Source organism: Zonotrichia albicollis, chromosome 6 (assembly GCF_047830755.1).
Source record: "Zonotrichia albicollis isolate bZonAlb1 chromosome 6, bZonAlb1.hap1, whole genome shotgun sequence".
In the NCBI taxonomy this organism is placed as follows: domain Eukaryota; kingdom Metazoa; phylum Chordata; class Aves; order Passeriformes; family Passerellidae; genus Zonotrichia; species Zonotrichia albicollis.
The window spans coordinates 37,644,404-37,666,681 of NC_133824.1; the positions used below are offsets into that span (position 1 = coordinate 37,644,404).

Sequence of the window (22,278 nt, forward strand, 5' to 3'; positions counted from 1 at the left end):
TGGGAGACTGATAGCATAATGGCTTTAAATTATAGAAGCAGTACTCTGGAAGATGATCAGTATCTTCTATGTCATGTCCATGCTTTCAACAAGGTCTTCAAAGCCCCCACACTTGGAATACTGAAGTGGAGCTAATTCACTCCAGCCCCAAAAGCCCATTTGCTTGCTTCTGAACTGGCAGGGACAGCAATGAAATGAGAAACACAAGAAGATCTGCCCTTCCAGGGCCCTGTTTATTAACTGAATATAAAAATAAGATCATTTAAGTGCAGAGGCACAGTAATCCACTCTGTGGTGAAAAGATACCTTGGGTTAGCAGTAAACAGAGTTTACAATACCTTGTAAACAGATCTCTTCATAAGCAAGAAGCACACTGAAATATGACACACACTGGATTAAAAGTCCCCTGTTGCAACAGTACTCCACACTTCTCATCTGGCTACTTGGGAGCACTTCACAAAAGGTGACAGCATCCATTGCTCTGTTTTCAGAGGAGCACACGTGAGACAAATGAAACACAACCTGCACTGTAAACAGCTGAAAAGCACTACAGCATTTTCAGATGATGGTAACTTACACCTTGTTAGATTTATTTTGCAATGAATTATAATGGCCAAAGCTACCGTGCATTATGAAAATGTTAAAAATTATTCCTTTTTTTATGGTTTTGCAGCAACCTGTTGCACAGTTGAATAAAAAATTATTATTTTTTCTTAATACAGTACATGGCATTTCTCCTCAATTGCACTAGAAGTAAATTTGGAAGCACTTTCAGTTTGTGTTATAGGCAGATAGAAAGGAAAAACAAGTCATGCAGACTTTCAATCTCCTTTCCATCTCTTGACTACTATTTATCCCCACCTCTTCACATCTCTGAGTCCGCATACATTCCATTGATCAGGTAATCCACCTGTGTGTAATCTTTTTTCTTGTAGCTCTCATAGGCCTGCATCAGGAAAAGAACTATAACAGTTAAGAAAAAGAACGTACCAACTAAAAGCACTGCAAGTAGTGAACTTTTATCCACTAAGTACTGAGTCAGGGGCTCAGCAGCAATGAGAAGATATTCGTTGTCTGTGTCCTGAGTTTCTGTGAGGCCTGAAGCTGTTGTTTTGGCTGCATCTGTTGGAGCCATGGTTGTTGAAAAGACATCGGATGTTGACTTTACCCCATGTTCAGTTGTAGTTGCTACTGTAGAGATTGTAGTTAAAACCACAGCACCTCTTGTAGAGCCCAGAGGAGAAGCTGATTCATTCAAGGATGCTGTTGCTGTTTTTACCTCTGGCTTTAGACTTAGTGATGTCCCAGCATGCACTGAATTCACAGAGGGAGAGCTCTCTGTTGGCATGGGTGCCGTGGCATTCATGGAAGCGCTGGAAGACGTTCCTGCATCCTGTGGGGTGCGGGTGGGCAGTGCTGGGGTCAGTGTCTTCAGATCAGCTCCAGCAGTGCTGAGGCTGTCAGCATGAGGAGCACTGCTGCTGGTGCTACCTGGCCCAGGCTGCTGTGCTTGGGTGCCTGCTTCAAAAGGAACAGTGAGGGGAGCAGAAGTGGGGGACAGTACTGGGACAGAGCTACTACTTCCTAATTTTTGGCTGGTCATCACCATCTGGGTGACATTGCTGGTAGTGGGAGCAGAGATGTTATCATGAGGGAGAGAAAAGGCAGAGGATGACATGGTTGTAGTAGAAGCATCAGAACCTCCAGGGGGGTTTGAGGCTTTGGCAGTCGCTTTGTAAGTGGTAGAGGAAGTTGCATTTGTAACACTTGTCGTTATGGCAGGGGCAGTAGTGGTGGCAGCATCACTTGCAATTGGTTTGCTTGTACTTGTTGTGACATCTCTCTTCTGAACCCCAAGCAAATGCCTCAAATGAATACTGTGAGTCTGAGCAATTGAAGAAAACGTGTTTTGCACACTGTGTTGATCAATCCGTGCATTCAGCATCCTCTCTGTCTTCTGTGGATGGCTCTGGCGGTGAAACAGGGCTGGTTCCCATTTGCTGTTGACAATTTCTTCCAAAAGACACAACAAATTACTTTTGTAAGAATAAAAAACTCTCAAGCTCAAATCTAACCTCAACCCCCAACATGCAAACCAGAACACACATTCTGCAGTACACACAGTACAAATGGAATAAATCAGTCCTGAATTCAGCAACAACATGAAAACTCGAGAGTCCCCAGCCTTTATTGCACATAATCCCTTTGAGGTTTTTTGGTTTGTTTTTTTCTTCCACAGATCTCTCGTATTTGCTTATCCAGGGAGTTAATTTCACAGAAGGGGAATAATGAAGTGGAGAGGTACAATGCAGAAGCACAGTATCAACAGGAGCAGTCCTACAAATGTCAGTTCCTGAGATGAGGATTCATGCTTTCAAAGTTACATGTCATTGACAAAGCCTTTGTGCCTAGATTCATAATTTTCACTTGTCAAATCTGAACAGAAATTTCTACTTACACCTTCATACACCAGGATCATTTCCTTCACAACTAAGTGAGCTAGATTTATAGTGACAAATCCCATCTGCTTATCACAAGTCCAGTTGTTACATTGCAGAGAAACCTTTGCCAACCCAAAAGAACCATGAACAAACTTTTTTTTATAATTTGGGTACAGTGAACTCTTGAAACAAACTTTATAAGATTGATTTCCCATTTATAAATAAGCTCCATTTTGTTATTGTGTCACTTTATTAAAACTGAATACCCTGGCACTGGAAAGTCACCATGAGCAATTGCTGCTCTGAATAAAGAAGCAGTCTGTTGACTCTGGAACAAAATCCTGGCAATCTGAGAGAAAAACAATGCCAGGACATTTTCCTTTCTCTGAAAAAAATATATAAATACATCTGTTATGCCTTTATTTTCACTAGGACAGCGTGTGGCGTGCAAATGGCTTGAATGAATGATGTCTTCAACATGGAGACAAACTGTTACTCAGTAAGTGTTACAAAAGTTATTCAAAGACACATCATGCACTCATGCAAGTGCCAGAATCCCTAGGACAAAGTGAAACAGTTATTCCAGTGAACAGTACCTACAGAACCACCCTGCAGGCATTTCACAACCCATCCTCCTCAGCTGAAAGCCTATCAAGGGTTAAATGTAGGCATTTAAAGCAAAAGAATCAGGACCCTGGATTTCCCAGAGGCTGAAACATGGCTTTACCTGCAAGCAGGTCTCTGATGTCCTGTTCTCCAGCATTCTGGCACACACTCAGCTGGTGACACTGCAGGAGGAGGCAGTGATTCTGGTAGGGCACAGACCAATTACAGTGATAGCCCCCTGAAAACAGCAGACAAAATGGATTGCTGAACACAGGATACCAAAGACGTTGCTTTGGGGCTCCAGTTAAAGAATTGAAAAAAAGGACATAAAAAAAACACAACCAAAAAACCCCTCCAAACCACACAATATCTAGAAGGTCTGACCTGAAAGGATCCTGACTCAGCCTTAGTGAAAATAACCAAAGAAAGCCAATGAAACCAATATTGCCAATGTAGCCTACCCACCTGTGTGTCTTCTGGTACCAGCATCTCCTGACAACAGCAATTCATACAAAGTGCACTACAGTTAGGAACCATGTAAATTCATCTAGATGTCTTCATGAGGAAAATGACCATTAATGGCCATTAAAACCAGCATCTTTATCAGGTTCCTAACCACCTGAATGTCAGATATTCATCCACCTGAGCCAAGGTCTCATCTTCACCACAGCAGCACCAGCTTGTTGTAGGAGCTTCAAGCTTTCTCCTCTGGCTAGACAGGACTGGGGCCTTCATAAAGACAACTAGAAGACTCTTTTGGAATTTTAAATCTTTGTAAGGAAATCTCAGATGTAGCGAGAAGGCTTTTACCTCAATAGATTTAACCCTGTGCTTGGTTGCAGGACAAAGTAGTTTCTTCTGAGGCAGAGAACACACACAAATACCAGGGAGCAAAGATTACTCATTCTAGTGCAGCTGTCTGCAACAGCACTGCTCCCTTGCAAGCATCTGGCAGCTGGGAATAATTCCTGCAATTCAAGTGACCTAACACTTTGCACGCCATCGGTGCACACCAACAGCACATGCTGTTTCCTATGGAAGCCTGAAGGGCCCTGGGAAGCACTTGTCCTGGATTCAATTTAACCAAATCTGTCAGAAGTTATTCAACACCACACATAGCAGCTGTAACTGTAAATGCCTGTAAACAACTGGAATTAAAAAAGAAAGTCTAAGGAGCAGCAGAGACCTTCAAGGAGCAGAAAATGCAGCTGGAATTCCATCCAAGGGACAGGAACCTCACCTGAAGCACCTGAGCTTTGACAGGCCTGCCTGCATTGCTCTTCACTGGTAAGCCTGATTATTTGCACTACATGGACTCCTCTCCCCTTCAGGACAGAAAATTGGTGTTCACAAAAACAGATGGAAATCAGCAGGAAGAACACAATGGCAGTCCACATCTTCAGGGTCGGCCTCACAGGGAAACTTCTCTTCCCAGAAGAAATTCTCTCTTATGTCAACTTCAGATCCACTGCAATATACCTATTAAAAAAAGAAAACAACAATTTATATCGCTATGAGCAGGAATGGAAAATAAAAACATACAAAAGGCAGGCAAGTATCATTACACATCACAAACATGCAAGGGCTCAGAGGCAGGAGGAGTAAAGACCTTTCCCACTTCCCAGAGAGGCTCTTTCTTTGGAAAAGGTGCTTTTCTCTCCTTCCTTCACGCCCAATGGAGGACAGCTTAAGTCAAAAGCCATGGGTACAGTCAACCTCAAAGCCCAAAAGCATGTGGCAGCACAGATATGATGTCTTTGGACTCATTCTGGGACCCCTTAATGTTGTGCCCAGGCTCAGGAGAAGGGTTTTCACCAGTTTGAGCACACTGATAATAGGGGAACTACAGTCCTGGTCCTGCCTTTACACCAAGTCAGTCAAAACCAAGTAACCAAGGTTGATTTCTGCTTTGGTTTTCCTGCTCATTACAAAAAGCTCAAAGAAATTTTTATTGAAAACAAGCTAAAACCAGTACTTCTGGTCATCTAAGACATTACACAGACACAGCTGTTACTGAAGAATATTCACACCCACAGTAAGCCTTCATTTCCACACATAAAACAACACATAATGCATTTCCTTCATTATTAATGCACATATGTGACTGACCCAATGGAGAGGCTTTTGTCACTGAGGACACTGAAACAGCTCCCACTGACATCAGAGCAGATTAGTAGCTTAGTAGCTTCTATCTGGATTTATCCTCTTGGTTCTGAGGTTTTTGGAGCTTTGTATGAAATTCCAAACATTTCAGTCTGAACTAGACCCATTGTAAGCCTCGTCTCTAAGTAATTTTTAAGGACAATCCTCTTCCTCATCACTTAAGCAAGCTTTAGTCACCATCCTGAAGTTATGAAGAGAAATGTGACAGCCCTCAGAGAGTGTTGAGATTCAGCCTTGTGTGACATCCCCGAGCTGGATGTGATGACTGCAAAGGCAGCTCCCAACCCAGAATGAGCAGCATGTGTGAATGTATAAATACCACAGGCAAGAACATCCAACAGCCCTCAGGAATGTGCGTAAGACCCTCATTTAGCCATCCAGGCTAGAAGTCTCAGTTTCAACCATGAGAACTCCAGCTTCAACCATGCTTGTGAATTTAACAATCTAAGAGCTATTTCTCCTCCAAAAAAAGCCCTAAATAATGTTTGTTAGCTGTGACTCAGACTGCAATATTTTGATGCTCTCTACCATTAAACTTTTGCTTCCAATTTTTCCTTCTATTATATCCTAAAGCCCCAAACAGGGTAACAGAGCTTGAGCTTCAAAACCACCCTATCCGAATAGGAATGAAATATAAACAGTTACCCCAAGCTTCTCAGAGGACACACAATATACAGGTCCACACTAGATTGTCAAAGAGCCAAAGATGGGGACAAAACTTGACACTAAAATGCAGTGCCTCAAATTCTGTTTTCCTAGTCAAACTTCAAGTCCCCTGAGGAACTCAAAAGTCTCCTTCCTGCCTATTTATTCTAGTAAAAAGAGTTACTTTACCTGTTGAAAACAGATGAGGCATTTTTAGACCTTCTGCTCTCCCAGAGAGATGGCAAGCCCCAGTGACTGTAGGGCCCTTGCACCCCTCTGCAGCTTTCTCCCTGAGGCAAGCGAGCACAGCATCAGACTCATTTTGTGTGAGCAGGTTTCTCAGTGCAGCCAGATGTTCAAGCTGAGTCATCTCACCTGGCAGCTGGAAATATTTCTGAATCTGACCTGAGACCAGAAGTCTTGGCAGGGAAAGGCAGCTCAGCAGCCCCACCTAGTCCAATGTACCAGCTATGGCCGGTGCCCCTCTCCCAGTACACACTGTGCCAGCACAGCACAGACTGACTTTGCTCTTTCCTTATCACTTCTTCCAAGTGCATCTTAGCAAAGCTGCAAGGATCAGGACAGGAGAGGAGATGACCTGTGCAATTCCAGCACAGCCTTTGCAACACACTACACCAGCACTGGCTGCTCAGGAAAGCAGCCCCACATTCTCGTCAGGGAATTGGCAATACTAATTTGGGTTGTTCAGCCAAGCCAATTCCCAATACCTCTCCCACTGCCCCAAATTGCAGGGTATTTCTACAAGTTTGCCTCAGCCTTTATCACACTCTGACTGTCATTCTTTGCATATGTTGTAGATTAACCATTGAAAGCTGCAGTTGATAAGACAGGGAGCAAGGGGGAAAGCAAGGGAAAACATTAAGTATTCTGCCCACAAGAGATTTTCCTAGAGCAGACAGCAAAGACTTCCTTTAAACCCCAAATCCTTCAACTTAAAGCAAGTGAATTGGGTTCCCTCAAAGACACTAGAGGTACTTCGCCTCACAGCACTGTCTGGCAACCTGTACTCCTACCACACGGTGCCAAAGTAAGCGCACTTTTGAAAAGTGCACAGGTCATAGGCAGAGATTCAGAAAGCAGTACTTAACCCACAAACAAAAAAGAAAAAACCCATCATTAACTTATTTCACATTTTAAAGAGTGCAACTTATGTCCCTTTTTAAGGCCCAGGCTTTATAAGAAGCATTATTTTACAACCTAAGAAGTAACCCTGAGAATGAGTTACCCATTAAATAATGTATGCATAGACTGTTTCAAATAAACTAGTAAGGATTAACAGCAATGAATACAAACACTTAACATTTATTATAGGAGGCTTATTCATACCTTAACTAATAATTTTGAAATTATAATAACCACCTTCTAAGAACAAACATCTTGCATTGCATTTTGAAACTGCAGATATAACAGGATTATAGCCATAAATAAATACTATTATTGTTGTTAAAATCTCAGGTTTAGGACAAATAAAATTTGTCATTAATATTATTAATTATTAATCTCAACCAACCCAAAAACTACATATATTTGCAAGATCAAATGATAACAGCAGTAGCTGGAAGCTGTTGCATTAACATGCACCCCCTTTGCAAAGAGATGCTTTGTATCCCCAACCACACCAATTCACTACAAGTCCTTCCCAGCACAGCTGACTTTGGTTCCACTTAAATGCAACAACTGCAGAGCAAAACAAAATTCCAGAAAATGACTCTCACCTCTTCCAAAGCACCTGGCAGCCTTTCTGGATTAGGTCAGCATTGTTTTAGGGGGACATGCCAAACTCATGCACAAAAGATTTGTCCCCCCTTTGCCTCCCACTAAACATGGTCTCCTCAGGGACCAACAGGCAATACCTCCCCTAAGGCACTCAATACAAGATTACAAGCTTAAAACACTTTTTAACATCCTTCAGCCAATTGCAAAAATCCCTTTGCAGACTGCAGAGCAAGTGTGTGAAGCAGACAAACACAATGCACAGACTGTGAGTGTATCAGACAAGCAAACAGCTCCTTTCCAAGACCAGTGAGAGGATAACCAGTTGCAGCCATACCTTAATGCACTACAGATGAGGCTTGGGATGCTTAAATATCAGATAAATATCAGCTAGAGGCGTGGGGTTGTTTTGCCTCTTCCACCTTAGCCAATTCCATTCATCCAGAACAGGAGTTACAATTACTTGCAGATCACGTTTCCCAATTTAACAACTGCCCTCTATTATCACAAGCAATAAGCTGTATTTCTGACTCGCTGTCCCTCATGGCTCCACCTGTACCCAGAGACCCCTCTGAGCACCCAGCCCCTGCGCCCACATCCCAAAACAACACTCACTAAACCTTCTTGTCCAAACCTGTCGAGCCATCTGGACAGCAGTGCAAGAGATGAATGCTGCTGATCCCCTCAGAAGTAATTTTGAGAAATTGGGGCAAAATCCCCTTCTCAAGCACTACCTTCTCTGCCTATAAAACACTCCCAAGGAAATTCAAAGCCAAACCAAAGCAAAACCAAACCACAAAAGACAGCAACAAATAAAATCTGGGAAAAGACTACACTCTGAAAAACACAAAGTTCACTTTTGTTATCTGTGGCTGTAACTCAGCAGGGAATAAGCATGCTGGCAAACCAGAATAACTTTGAGTCAACAACTGAATGACTGATGACTTTGCAATGCACACACATACCCAGAGGGCACTGCCTGCTGGGTTTCAGAAGAGCTCCTTGCTTCTTGCTGATCTCACAGTGCTTAAGCCAAGGAATTTATACAAATAAAAAAAAATCATTATTGCAAAGAACAATGATTGGGATGATGTTGCAAGAGCAGAGAGAAGCCCTTGGAATATAAATCCCTTGCCGCCATGGCCCCCCCAGCAGCCTCAGCTGCTCCTGGTTAAGCAGCTGCAAGGTGCATGCAGTGACTGCACCAGGGTGAAGAGAGATACAGAACTAGACCAAATAACCACAAAAAGAGGGAATGTGCGTGTTAGAGATCACAGGTACAAAGTGTGCAAAGCAAATCATTTAGGGCAACACATGCTCCTTTAAGCTGTCACTGAACAGCCAGTAGACACTGCCTCAAAATTCATCCTTACTAGGTATGAAATAAGGTTGGAGTAGCAAAGAAATAATCTATCTTCAGTATAACAACAAAGCAGGGAAAACAGGGGTGGAATACCTTTTGCAGACAACAATGCTACTCTCCCATCAAACTGAGAAGGCATAAGGCCTGTTCCCATTTGCATTTGCTGCTAAACACTTGACATGTCAGCTGTCTGAACAAGTGCAACACTTCTCTCTTTAGAAAAACAGAATTAAACCAGATTTTGCTAAGGCAAGACAAGCACATCTCATTTTGTAAATCAAGGCAAGAGTACAGGAGACAGGGAATCTGCACTACATCCTCACATGCATTTTACTTCCCACGCTTCTCTCCAAGACTGAAGATGCACATGTAGATAGGTTTGGAGACAGAAGGGACAACACCAAGGCAAATGAGGCTGACCCAGTGTCAGCTGAGTATAACCAGGTGAAGTTATGATTCTCTGAACAGCAGCTTTAGAGCCATCACATTCCTTCGGCTGCCCAACAAAGTTATTGACAAGCTGCAAAGCGGCTCCCACCAGCTTTACCCATCTCCATCTCTCTGTTCCTTGGCTGCCCACTCGGTTCCTCCCTCAGGGCACCAGGCAGACAGCTTATACAGCTGAGGACAATCCACATTGCCACTGTTCATGGCCATCATGCTTTGCCTCTGAAGAAATAAACGTAAACTTTAAAACTTCCAAACCAGCACCACCCATCCATCATGCTTTCTCACTCATATTAGTGCCATGTGCTGCAGTTCTGATGCTGAGAAGTACTACTCAGCAAAACATTTTTCCTGTGAAAAATGATCAGACAGCTATTTGATTTATGAAAATGTGCCTTGTTTTGAAATATCTGAAACAATCTAGTTTTAATATACAGAAAAGCAAGCTGCCAAAAGCTAACTGCATAAAGCTGTGGCTGAACAATAAATCTGTCAACAAAAATACCTTTAAGCAATAAAAATGTGTACTATGGCTCAACTGCAACCTTCCCCAGTGTGGTCTGCACCCGAAGCAGATAGAAGTTCTCAGACTGTTGCTGTCTCATGGGAACTGGAGATCATATGCAGGGCATTTCACACCATGTGTTTCAAATTAACCAGCTTTCAACAAGACCCTCAAAGGAACCATCCCAGTGGGCTCCCACACGAACTCTGCAGCCCTTGAACTAACACACAGCAAAGTTCATCAAGAAGGGTAAAGGTGCAGCTCCCGACGTTGGTTCCTCTAAGTGCCTGCAGGAGCAGGTGCTCTGCAGTGCAGGTGCTTCATGCTGAGGGGTGGAACCAGCACATTCCACATGCACAGAAATAAACGGAGCCTGAGGTGCTGCTGAATCCAAAACTGACAAGTGTGGAGCTAACAGAGACTTAGCAAGCAGCAACTTCAGCCTGAAGGTACAAATAACCAAGTGTTACTGCTGGAGCAAGTGCCAGTGTGTTGAAGTCTGGTCACCCACTCACCTCCTGCCCTGCACAATTTTACCACAGTCAGCAAATACCTGGCAATCCAGATCAATTAAAGTTTCACTGAAATGTTATCTTCCACTCTGATATTTCTGAGAAATCATTATGCTTCTCTATAGGTTCATGTAGCTGAAATACTAATTTTAGGCCCATGGAAACACAGGACATACCTCCATCCAGATCACAAGGTTCTGCATCTTTGCTCAGGAATTTTAAGGCTGTGCATGGTTTTCAGTAGTGTTACACACTAAAATGTCAAAAATGTCACCTTACATTACAATAGCATCAGGCAAAACTGTGGGAGCTCAGAAACTCAGGAATCCTAAGTTCAGAGAGCCTAGAAACAGCCAAAACGTGACCCCAGTGCTGTGACTGAAAGGGGAATGTCTGCTCATCCCTAAAACAACTGGAAGAAAGGGAAAAACATTTTTGGCTAGTTCTCCTTTCTTCAAGGAAGTAAGATCTTTGTGCATATCCTGAAATATGGAAAATAAACACAAATTTAAAAAAAAATTCAAACATATATGGCTCCAGCTCCCATTATCCTCACAAGCAAAACACCCTGAAGGCTCCAAGATTATAGGAGGTTTCCCTTATTTGAGCAAACAACTCAGGTTAAAAACAAAGGTATTTTCATATGGAAGCTCTCCCAGGTGAGATGCAGCAATAAGACACTCCATCTTATCTCAATGCAATATGACACTGGGGAGGTTTTCACCATACATATGTTAGGACAAAGAAGAGATTCTTCCTAAAGTCTCCAAGCCAGGAATACACTTACAGCAATACCAAATAAAGTTTGTTGGCACATGCATCCCTGCTTTGTGATTTTGACAGCTTGACAGGTGTGGAAATCACAGGGCAGGGTGGGAGGGAAAGCTTAGCCAAATCTATTTTTTTCCAAACAAAGAATCAAATGCAGCAGCAGCTCTCCTCATCCTTGCTGGTCTTCCCTGTGGCAGGTTCTTCTTAGCCAGCAAGTCGTCAGGTCCTGCACCAATCTGAATTTAAACCTATCTGTTATCAGAACCTAGAGGAAAAACATCCTTCCCTCTCCTGACCCTCATGAGCTGCCAAGGCAGCATCTGCAGCAGTGCCTCAGCCCAGCTCTGTCTCATCTCCTACAAACCAGCAGGGCAGCAGCTCTGCTCTCCTCCCTGTTCTAGGTTCCCTCTTTTCCATTTCAGAGTAACTCTTTATTATAGTTTTGAGTCCTGATACTCAAAATCTGATTAATCAATCAAAGTAAAAGAAGCTTGGTTTGAGCTTCTCAAAGCTCTTCCAGTACCCCAGAGCCCCTCACTCATGGAAGAGGAACTGCACAGGGAGCAGCAGGTTCCTCCAAACCTTTCTGAGCTCCATAGGAAAGGTCTGTCTGTCTGTCGCGGATGTGGCTAACAAGAACTACAAAGCTGTTCCAGGGGGTACACCTGAATGTCATGGGCCTCTACAGAAAGTCAGCAGAGCAGCTCACCAAGAGAGATGACAACTACCACAAACACCAATTTAACTTGTACCAGACACAAATGTGATCAGTGTTCTGTATTTGACTGGACAGATGGCGTCACAAATATAGATATTTTCAGAAGCCATTTCAGATGCCTCTGTGCTAATATCAGTCTTCAACTTTTGCTCGGGAATACAGCACCAAACACAGAAAAAAGCCCAAAGCTGAAACCTCTCTCTCAAATTTTAACACCTGAACTTGTAACAAAATTAAGAGATTATTCTTACTCCTCCAGAATCTGTGACCTAGAAGCAGCAGGAAGACTGAACCTATTAGAAATTTCTGGCTACTGATTTTATGCCAAAGATGCCCCAATCCTGTAATGAGGGGAACAGCAAACCAGAAAAGCCAAACAACCAACAAGATAGACCCTGGTTCAAAGATGAGCTCACCATACATTAATTATCTAGGCAAGAGTTTCCCCAGGAGAGCTTATCCAAGCTCTGACAACAAAAATAAGGGAAAGGACAAGGATGTGAAAACCACACTACAAGGAGTAACTCTCACTGCTTGCTTCTGACTGGTGTTCTGAAGATTTCAGCTCCACTGTACTCCAGTACAAACCTGTCCAATATCATCAGATCAGCAGAACACCACCGTAGGTCAGGAATCAACAGGTGGAACAGACTGTGACTGAATGAAATTAGATACAAAACAAAAGACGTGCCAAGAATTAAAGAATTCGCACTTGAATTAAGATGCACTTCTACCTATCAAACAGCACCTTTTGTTTCAAATTGTTTGCTGCTAGAGACTCTGCAAGACTGGAATGAGAAATGGCCATAAATGCAGAAAAGTGAGAACCCAGGCAGCCAGCACTGAGGTGCAACACTTCTTCAGCTTCATCCTTTGTTAAACAAAGCTTAGGACCCTCAGAACTAGAGACCAGACTAACAAATCCAACTTGAAGGCTGAAGAGTCCCATCAGCTGGTTGTAGGGACCTCAAACCCATAAACCTGCCCCTGCCTCTCAGCTGCTCTTGCTCCTGTTCAATTGTAGTGAAGCAGAGGGGTTAAATCCCACCACTAAACTGCCTCAGAACACAAGGTGAAGTGGCACCAATGCTGCTTTCCTCAAAAGCTCCAGTTTGCAGTAAACCAAGAACTGCCCTATAGCAGCAGAGTCAACCCTACAGAATGTCAGGAATCTCAGTGACAAAATGCACATTTGGCACCGCAACCGTCAACTGCTGAGAATATGTTTGCTGCTTAAAATCATCCAGAAATCTGAAAGTTTCCAGAAGAGAACAGTGAAAACTCCAGACAGCAATGGGTCAGAGGACCAGAAGTCTTCTCTTCAGGTTCCTTCTCTGTTTTGGGCAGTTTAGAACCAGCATCTTCTCGGGATGTAATGGAGAAGGGCACTTTCACTTCAATTGCCTGGACTTATATCATGAGGTAAATCTGCCCAAGCTGACAGCGGAGCAAAAAAACTGCACTGCAGTGAGGATCATGGGTTGAGGATTTTGGGGTTAGTTTTGGGTTTATATGACTTTTTTTCTCACAACCATCTGAATAGGATCTTTCTTAGCAAACCCTCTAGCACCTATAGGCCAACATAAAAAACTCTCTACCTATGCAGATGTATATTAATAGCTACAAAATCAAACAATCTCTAACCATTTAAACTGCATGCCCACCATTTCAGTCTTTGCTTTTTAGAGCACTTCCCACCAGCAGTAACATTCCTGGAGATTAGATAAAAATACTGAAATAAATTTGTCCATGTATTTTATTTACAAATTCTCTCCACCCAGACATCATTTATGCAGATGAATCTCTGTATGAAATCCTGTGTTACAGCCCAGTGTTCACTGGATGGCATTCACTGCATCTTGCTAAGAAGTAACTGTAAATGTGAATGCCTGAGTCAGCTGTTCATCACAATTCTGGAGCATGTATGTTAACTCCAGACGGGACCTCTGCAGGTATTATCTTACTGATTTACAGCAAACAAATTTGTCCCAAGACATGCAATAACTTAAGAGCTCATTCAGTAGAGGGGTTTGTTTTCAGTCAGCTCCCAGGGGACAGGTTGCCTACTCCACAGTTTGCATTACATCTGTTTCCACTTTCAGAGGGGTCAAAGACCAAGTGCAGAACATACCACCCAGAAAGAACAGCTTACTAATATTGCCAAAATCTACAGGAAAAAAAAAAAAGAACCAAAATCCTCCAACTCACCAGCATTTTCTGTTTATATTTTATTTTTAAACTCTTTCATTCTGATATTCCTTAAGAGGATTGATTATCAGCACTGGAAACCCACTTCTGTTATGGTTGTTAAATCACATATTTTGGATTTCATTGCATCAATATACATCCAGCTTCTATACACTACAAGATTTTCAAAGCCTAGAAATCCTTGCTGCCTTCACAATGGACAGAAAAGCAACAAACAGTAATCTATGAATACATGGGATTCAGTCAAAAGCTATTTGCTGAACAGCAAACAAACACAAGTGTCTGCTTTTGCTTACCAAGTCAGCTGGTAACAAAAGCCATGTGCATTAGAGCCCAGACCAGGCCACGTGCTTCTCAAACTCATGCAAGTCTCCCTGCAGAACGTTATCAGCTGTTTCCACATTAGCCTATCTGTCTTAGGCAATAATTCTTCAAACACACAAAGCCTATGTTTAACTTTATATGTGAGAATAAGTCCAGCAGAACCCGTGGAACCTGGGACCTGCCCAGAACTGAGTTGTGCAGCCACCAGCAGGCCCATGACACTGCATTCCTTTGCTGGCTTCACCACCCAGAATGTGCCCACTGGAGTCAGGGGTATCCCAGGCACTGTCAGTGATGCATTTCCAGCCACCTCAGAGATGGCCATTACAGCCACAACACATGGCTCCTGCCACTACCACACTGCAAATATAAACTGCTGGCAATCCCTTAAAAGATCATCATCATTGATGAAGATATCATTTATGTCTCAGCAATGCATGCTTACAGCCTAGAAAGCCTGGGCTGCATCAAGAGGAATGTGGCCAGTAGGTCAAGGGAAGGAATTCTGCCTCTCTGCTGTGCTCTGGTGAGACCTCACCTGGAGGGATGGGGCCAGCACCTCTCCTACAGACAGGCTGAGAGAGTTGGGGTTGTTGAGGCTGGAGAAGAAAAGATTCTGGGGAGACCTCACTGTGGTCTTTAGTACTTCAAGGGGGTGTATAAGAAAGAGGGAGATGGACATTTTACAGGAGAAGACTGTGACAGGACAAGGAGAGATTTAGATTAGATGCTAGGCATAAGCTCTTCACGGTGAGGGTGGTAAGGCACTGGCACAGGTTGCCCAGAGAAGCTGTAGAAATCCCTTCCCTGAAAGTGTTCAAGGCCAGGTTGGAAGGAGCCCTGAGCAACTTGATCATCTCTGCCCATGACAGGGGGGGTTGGAACTAGATGACATTTAAGGTTCCTTCCAAGCCTAACCCTTTTATGATGGGAATAAATGCCCTTTGCTTGCCCATAGAGAATTTCAAGGTATCACTAGGCATTTCTCACCTGTCAGAATTCCCCATCTTTAACCCCCTTAATAAGCCAATCTCTGTTTATCTTATGGGAAAAAAAAACCCAGAATGTTTTTTTTTTCTCCACGACGTTCTCCTTTTTTAATTAGATACAGGAACTTCAATCTAGATGCTACTGCCAGCAAGACAACACACTGATGATGTAAAGTTTCATCAAAAGGACTGATGTCATAGAGGAGTTTTGCTGACACAAAAACACCAGCCCAACCTTTGCAATATGGATTAGTCCACAGCACAACAGGGCATCAGTTCAAAAGAGCAGAGCAGAGGAAAGGTAGATCAACCCTCCCTTATCTCACAGGGTGGGAAAAGGGGTGTGAAAAGACTGAGTCATTTGTGTATAGCTATAGGAGGAACTGATCAGAGCTGGAAGTGAAAATGTAAATCAAGTCTCTTGAAATCCAGCTTAGTGCACAGCCACAAGACAGTCAGCTTTTCCTAGGAAAGCACACATGTAGTAAGTGTGTCATTAGGAGAATCTCAGGGACATCCAGAAATACCTGCTGTGGGATTTGTCTTTTCAGATAGAGAGAGGGAAGAGGAGTGTTCCTGTAATATAAATTACAAACAAACCAAATTCCTGTATCAATATTGATATTCAGGGCATGACGTACACTGAGAAATGTGGAAGTAAAGAGGTAACACAAATGCAAGAAGCAGCTTCCTCTCCAGTTAATAGTTGTTTAATCTTAGACCCCAAATACTACACTTCAACCAGTTTGCATGCAAACCACTTCTACCTTTATTTGCTGTACTTCAGTTTATTGCTGGTTGGTGAACAGAAATTAATTTTGCCCTCACCCACCTACACACACTCAGTTCCTGCTGACTTCTACAGAGTTTCTCTCTACTAATTGGCTTGTTTTACAGCAGTTTCAAACCTATCCAGAGAGACCAAAAGCAAAAATAATGATTTTGAGTGCAGAAACTTACCATGCAAACACTTGTAACTGTTTTCTTGCTGTCAGGAATTATTGCGCCTTTAGGGAAAGCAAAAGCCAATAAAAGCCTGGATACAGTAGGACTACAGCTGAAAGCAGAGGAAAAAAATGTGTAAAATGTTATTGTATGCAACCAGAGAGTCATTTCTGTGAGCCTGTCAAAGCATTTTCACAAAGACGTGGAAGAGTGGAAAAGTTTATCCTGCTTTCTATATAGAAAAGCCAAAAAAAAAAAAAAAAGAGCAGAAGATTCAGCAAAAGAACATGCTTAATCCTATTAAAATTAATGAGATTTCATGCTGCTCTCCACACACTAGTTGTAGCAGGAGTTTAACTTAAGTGGATTTAAAAACAGATTTAGTTAAAGTGCTGCAAAGTCTCCTCAAGCCAAACAAATACAAATCCAACACAAACATACATGTAAAATTCAACACAAATTTTATCAGCCACTCTTCTTCACCTCTTTTTTTTTTTAAGTCTGAAACTAGGACACATGAGGAATACATACTGACATGTTTTGCTGGACTATTGCATAAGTAGTTCTCTGGGCTTGGCACCAAGTCAGAGTCAGGTGGAGCCACGGAAGGCAGTCCCAGTGCCCTCCTGGACAGTCATTGTTAGCAGAAGCAGTCAAGGGGACTCACTCAATGTCTCACTAAGTTAATAAAAAGGCTCTTGTACACAGACCACCTCTCCTTCCCTCTCTGTGTACCTAGGGAATAACAGAGGTAGCTGTGGGGGCTTGGACATCTCATGGCCACCTCTGCAGAGCACAGTTTAGTTGTCCTTTAGGGGACATAGCCCAGCTGAGTCTCCCCAGGCAAAGGTGCCAGGAGCTGTGGTGATGCACACAGACAATCCAGGCACACCCCTGCAACCCACAGGCCAGCACAGGCCAAACTGCCTGCTCAAATGGGGCACCAGCTGGTTCCTCAAGCAGGTGCAAGATGTACAAATGGACTGTGGTTCCTGCCATCCTGGGGGACAGTCCAGCTGGCTGCAAATAAACAAGTACCCATATCCCTGGCTCTCTACCTTCTGTTCCTTTCTTCACAGCACATTGTCCTGCAAGAAAGCAACCAACCAAACAAGTACCCAGCATGCTTTCTAAATGGCTGATAAGTTACATGCAACAAGAGGAAAGGATGTGATGAAGAATCCAGACCCACACACCGTCATTCCAGATCTCACATTCTACAAAGGGTGTTTAAAGAGCAGCCTTCCCACCAATGCAATGCCACCACTGGAGACAGGGTTTCAGTCCCACCCAGTCTGATAGCACCACACAGCACTACCTTGGTGCCAGTGCAGCAGCACACCTACCTCTCAGCACTAAAACCCAAGATCTATGCCTTGAGGAGGCTGTGCCCAGAACAGCAAAGAAAAATAAAGCCAGCAAAGGAAATGGAAGACTCTCGGACATTTTGGCACCTATGCTGATGGACATTCAAAACTGCTTTGAGGAAACGTCATTCCAGTGAAATCACAAGAACAGCAAAGCAGAGCCCTCAGCTAAATGCAAGGTTTTCACCCACAGAAACAAAGCAATGCACAAGCCAGACAGCAAAACAGCAAGCAGCTTTACATACCAGCAAGACAATCACGTGGTTCCAGTGAGCATTAGAGCCCACTTCTGCAGTTCCTGCTGCTTACTTTCATTGGATAAGTTGGACCATGCAGGACAACAGGACCATGCAGAAATGTCTGTGCAGACATTCCTTCAAGGAGGGAGTCTCCATACCATGGCAGAGATAAGCTGTCCTTTCCTGAATGAACTGCTGCCCCACAAGCACCCTGAGCACCTCACCCACAAGGGGACTCTCTTGGATGGCCAGCAGTCAAAAGCTGGAAGAGCTGTGAACCCAAAATGCACAACCAGGTGCTGCCTGCACTAATTTTCAGCATTGTGACTGTCCCTGCAGTGCCAGAAGCATCCTTAGACTCCAGCTGCCAATTCACAACTCCTTCACTAACTCCCCCCCAGTCTAAGCTGTAGGAAGGAAACAAGAAATGACTGGAGGAATGAACACATCAAATGCTTGCTACCATCAAGCAAGAGAGGGCTCAAGAGCAGTTTATTTCACAGGACTGCTTGGCTCCCCTACTAGCCAAGTCAACAGCCCTCTGGGAGCCCTTCCCACAGCCAGACAGGCTGGTGTCATTGACATCTGGCGTATGACAAAGGATTACACCTGCAGAACAGGCTGGAAGATGGGAAGGGAAACAACCTTGCTGAGCCAGAGCACACAGTGTCAGATGGCATCCAGCAACAGCACACACAGCAGGGATACTGCCCTCCCAGTCCCTCTAAGGGCAGGAGGAAAAAAAAGTCAAAGATCAACTGGTCTGGCTGCTGGTTCAGCACAACCCATGGAGCTTCACCCTACAATTACTGTCTGGGACAGGGGTGGGAAGGGTATCTCGTGTACCTCACAAATGAACTTTGCACCAGCTGTGTACCCAAAGGAGGTACAGACAGCTCCTTCAGAAAAGCATCCCATCCCAACTGAAACAAGGACAAATGGCCAGCTGGTGAGGGTTTTTATTGCTCCGCAATGCACAGCAGCTGAGGAACTACCTGCAAGTCCTGGTGAATTGACTGCTTTTTCCTCCAGCCTTCCCATGCACAAACACCTCTATTCCTTAATGTCCCTGCAACATTCTCACTTGAAAATTTAGCCAGCAACATACAAGTGGAAAGTCTGCTAGTATGTCTCCTGTAATCTAAGGTATGCATCCAGGCATTTTAAATACATCACCAGGTCTTCAGCATTGAAGTTTTTCATCACCAAAGCCTGAAATTTTGCTTGCAAATTACTCCCTTCAAAAAGCTGTGCCAGGAGACTTCCCTTAGAAGGCAGGGGCTTCAGGTTGTGTGGATGTGCCAATAAGAATTTCAATAATAGCAAACCAGATGCAAAGTCTGTTTCCTGGCAGATGGGTTTATAAATCCAGTAGGGAATTTGCAATTAAAAACAAAAAATAAAGATGTCCTCACCAACATGTTAAGAGACACGTAGACTGGAATTTCTTCCAAAAAAGTACTAAAACAATACATGTGTGTATGCATGCATTATATATACATAAAAGCCAGAATCAAGCAGCAAACACGCCCAACACATGCACAAATCTACTACAGACATGAAAGCTAATAATAATTGGTTTTCTCCTAAACTATCCATTGCCACTTAATGGACTGCATTAACATACAGAGTAGTGGTTGATTATGGTAGATAGATTAGATTAATACAAAAATGCACGCACTTTTAAGACGGAAACATTGCATCAACCTGCACCCTGTAGCCTAGTTTTCAAAGCTACTGTTCAGTCATAAACCCTCTGAGGACTAAAGGGCACCAAATGCTCGCTATCAGCAAGTTTACATTGCTCACCAAAACTACATGGCAATCTGTCTTAAGGTGGGGAGGATTTCTTGGGTTTGTCGTTCCAGCAAGCAGTCAGATAACTCACTTTATCAGAAAAGAGCAGTGGTGTTGCATGACCAAGTCTGGCAGGGATTCAGTCAATTAACATGTAGGACACCAAGGCACATTACTTGACACGATCCTGTGACAGGAGTTTTCTTTGCCAATCCTAGAAAACAAAGTTTGGGAGACAGAGGGGAAAGTTAAAGGATTTGTTGTATCCACCAGCAGAAGAGTCACTGCAAGAGGATATTCCCATGGAATGCCATATTTGAGAGCTTGGTCAAAGAACGGTGTTTATTCTCCCTGCCATCTCCTGGACTCCAGCTGACACCTTGCTAACATTGCGCAGGGTACAGTTAAATCTGCTGAAAACCTTCACTTCAGCTGGGATAAACTGAAAAATATTTCAGTGCAATACCATAGGATGCCACTTACCAGCCTAATCTCACTTGCACAAGCTCAACATTATTTGTTCGGACACGCGATATATTTACATATCAGCGATGCCGTGCCTCAGGGTGGATCCGGAGACACCGGATCTCTGAGGTGGCCCATAGGGCCTAAAAATGTCATACTCGGGGGTGAGTTACTTGCTGAGTCAATCACCTCTTCCCCGCAATGAGACCCAGTTCTCCCCGCTCTCGCCTCCCCACGAACAAAACCAGCTAGGAGCGCTCACCGACCGCAGCGCTCGCTGCTGCGGGGGCAGGGCTGCAACTCACGGCAAAATTCATTCGCAACTCGCGCTGCAGATGCACTCGCAACTTGTGCGGCAGTTCACGGAACGGCTGCCGAGCCGCCGCTCCCCCTCGCGGCCCGCGGCTTCTCGCCCGCCGCACCCGCCCGGGCTCCGCGCCCCCCGCGGACCCCCGGCACGGCCGCTCGCCGGCACCGCGTCCCTCCCGCCCGCGCTCCCCCAGGCCCGGGCGCGGTCACCGCCCGCCCGTAACTCACGACACGTCGGGGTCCGTTGGAGGAGGCGGCCGCGGGGCGGGAGAGGCGCTGGGCCGGCGCTGGCGCGGCCCCGCGGGCAGGGAAGGCAGGGAAGAGCCCCGGGAAGAAAACGGAAGGAGCGCCGGAGCCCCGCGGCCCCGCCACATGCCACGGCCGGGCCCCGCCCCGCCGGCGCCCCATTGGCCCGGCTCCCGGGGGCCACGCCCCTCCCGTGCGGGCCCCGCCCCCCGACTGTGGCCCCGGAAAGGCCCCGGGAAGGGCCCGGGAAAGGCCCGGGGCAGGGGGCGGGCGCTGCCCGCGGAAGTGACGGGACCGGCGGTGCTGCGTGTGAGCCGCCCGCGGCTTAACGCTGGATGGGCGTCTGTGCCGCTCTGTCAGCGCACAGCGGCGAGGAGCTGTGCGCACACCAGGCTGTTTTCCGCACCCTGCACTCCGGCGTCGCCGGCCGCCGGTGGTGGCGCAGCAGCGGGAGGGGCCCTGGCAGAGGTCCCATTGATGCCGACCCGTTTTGCGCGCTCCCGATGCCGGGCTGGACCCGGCTCTGAGCAGTCTGGTCTAGTGGGAGGTGTCCCTGCCCGTGGCAGCGGGGCTGGAACGGGATGAGCTTTAAAGCCCCTTCCAACCCAAACCATTCTATGGTTCATTTTCACCACCCAGCAGGAAAAAAAAAAAAAAAAAAAAGTGTACTGGCTAAAAGCGTCTTGCTATCCCGGACTATGAGAAACACACATTCCACCACAATCCAGACGTGTCTGTTCTCATGTAACCCCTACACGGTGCAAGGCTTTGTTTTACTGGACACGCCAGTCCACTACCCTCAGCATTGCTTAAACAGAGATTGCTGCTGAAATAAACAGTAAATCAAAGACGATCGTTTTGTTGGTTTTAGTGTTGGTTTTAGTTTTGTTGTTAGTTTTTATGGCAAAAGTTTGCAGATCAGCAGCCCCCAGCTGCTTGGGGCAAACCCAACAGAGCAACAACAACAGAGCAACAACAACATACCAGCAAGAGAGCTTTGAATCTTTTATAGGCCACGTATTGCTCATGTATATACAGACACTTTTGTGAAATAAATATCCGATCCGCACTCTGAAGTGTGGAGCTGGCTCCACGAGATGGCATCAGGGGCAGGACTTCAGGATATCATAGGTGCCCATTCCTGGGCAAGCTGAATTCAGCTCCTTTGGGTTATTTCCAGATTGCCCAGCGAGGCATTAGACACTGGAAGAAATTCTTTGCTGTGGGGGTGGTGAGGCACTGCATCAGTTCTCCCAGAGAAGCTGTGGATGCCCCATCCCCGTCAGTGTTCAAGGCCAGGCTGGATGGAGCCCTGAGCAGCTTGGTCTAGTGGAAAGTGTCCCTGTCCATGGCATGAGGGTGGGAACTGGATGATCCTTTTAAGATCTCTTCCAACTGAAAAAAGAGCCATCAAAAGAACCACACAGAAACCAGCCTTGTGCACACACTGACACAGTCCAGACTCTGAGATGCTTCACATAGTA

General features: G+C 44.9%; 1 protein-coding gene across 3 annotated transcripts; it reads right to left on the bottom strand.

The window, feature by feature from the left end:
* Positions 1-208: 208 nt before the first annotated feature.
* C6H11orf24 (chromosome 6 C11orf24 homolog) lies at positions 209-20,977 on the bottom strand. Of its 3 annotated transcripts, none has more exons than XM_005491621.4 (6): positions 20,777-20,976; positions 19,866-19,988; positions 16,387-16,483; positions 4,288-4,526; positions 3,169-3,285; positions 209-2,013 (listed from the first exon to the last, which is right to left on the bottom strand). In XM_005491621.4, the coding sequence occupies exons 4-6, from the start codon at positions 4,442-4,444 to the stop codon at positions 866-868; spliced, it is 1,422 nt and encodes a 473-aa protein (XP_005491678.2). In that variant the 5' UTR covers positions 4,445-4,526; positions 16,387-16,483; positions 19,866-19,988; positions 20,777-20,976; the 3' UTR covers positions 209-865. The 3 variants fall into 3 exon arrangements, with proteins under 3 accessions (XP_005491678.2, XP_074399342.1, XP_026652001.2); XM_074543241.1 differs by lacking the exon at positions 20,777-20,976 and adding an exon at positions 20,502-20,656; XM_026796200.2 differs by lacking the exon at positions 16,387-16,483 and having other exon boundaries at positions 20,777-20,977.
* Between the last annotated feature and the right edge of the window lie 1,301 nt (positions 20,978-22,278).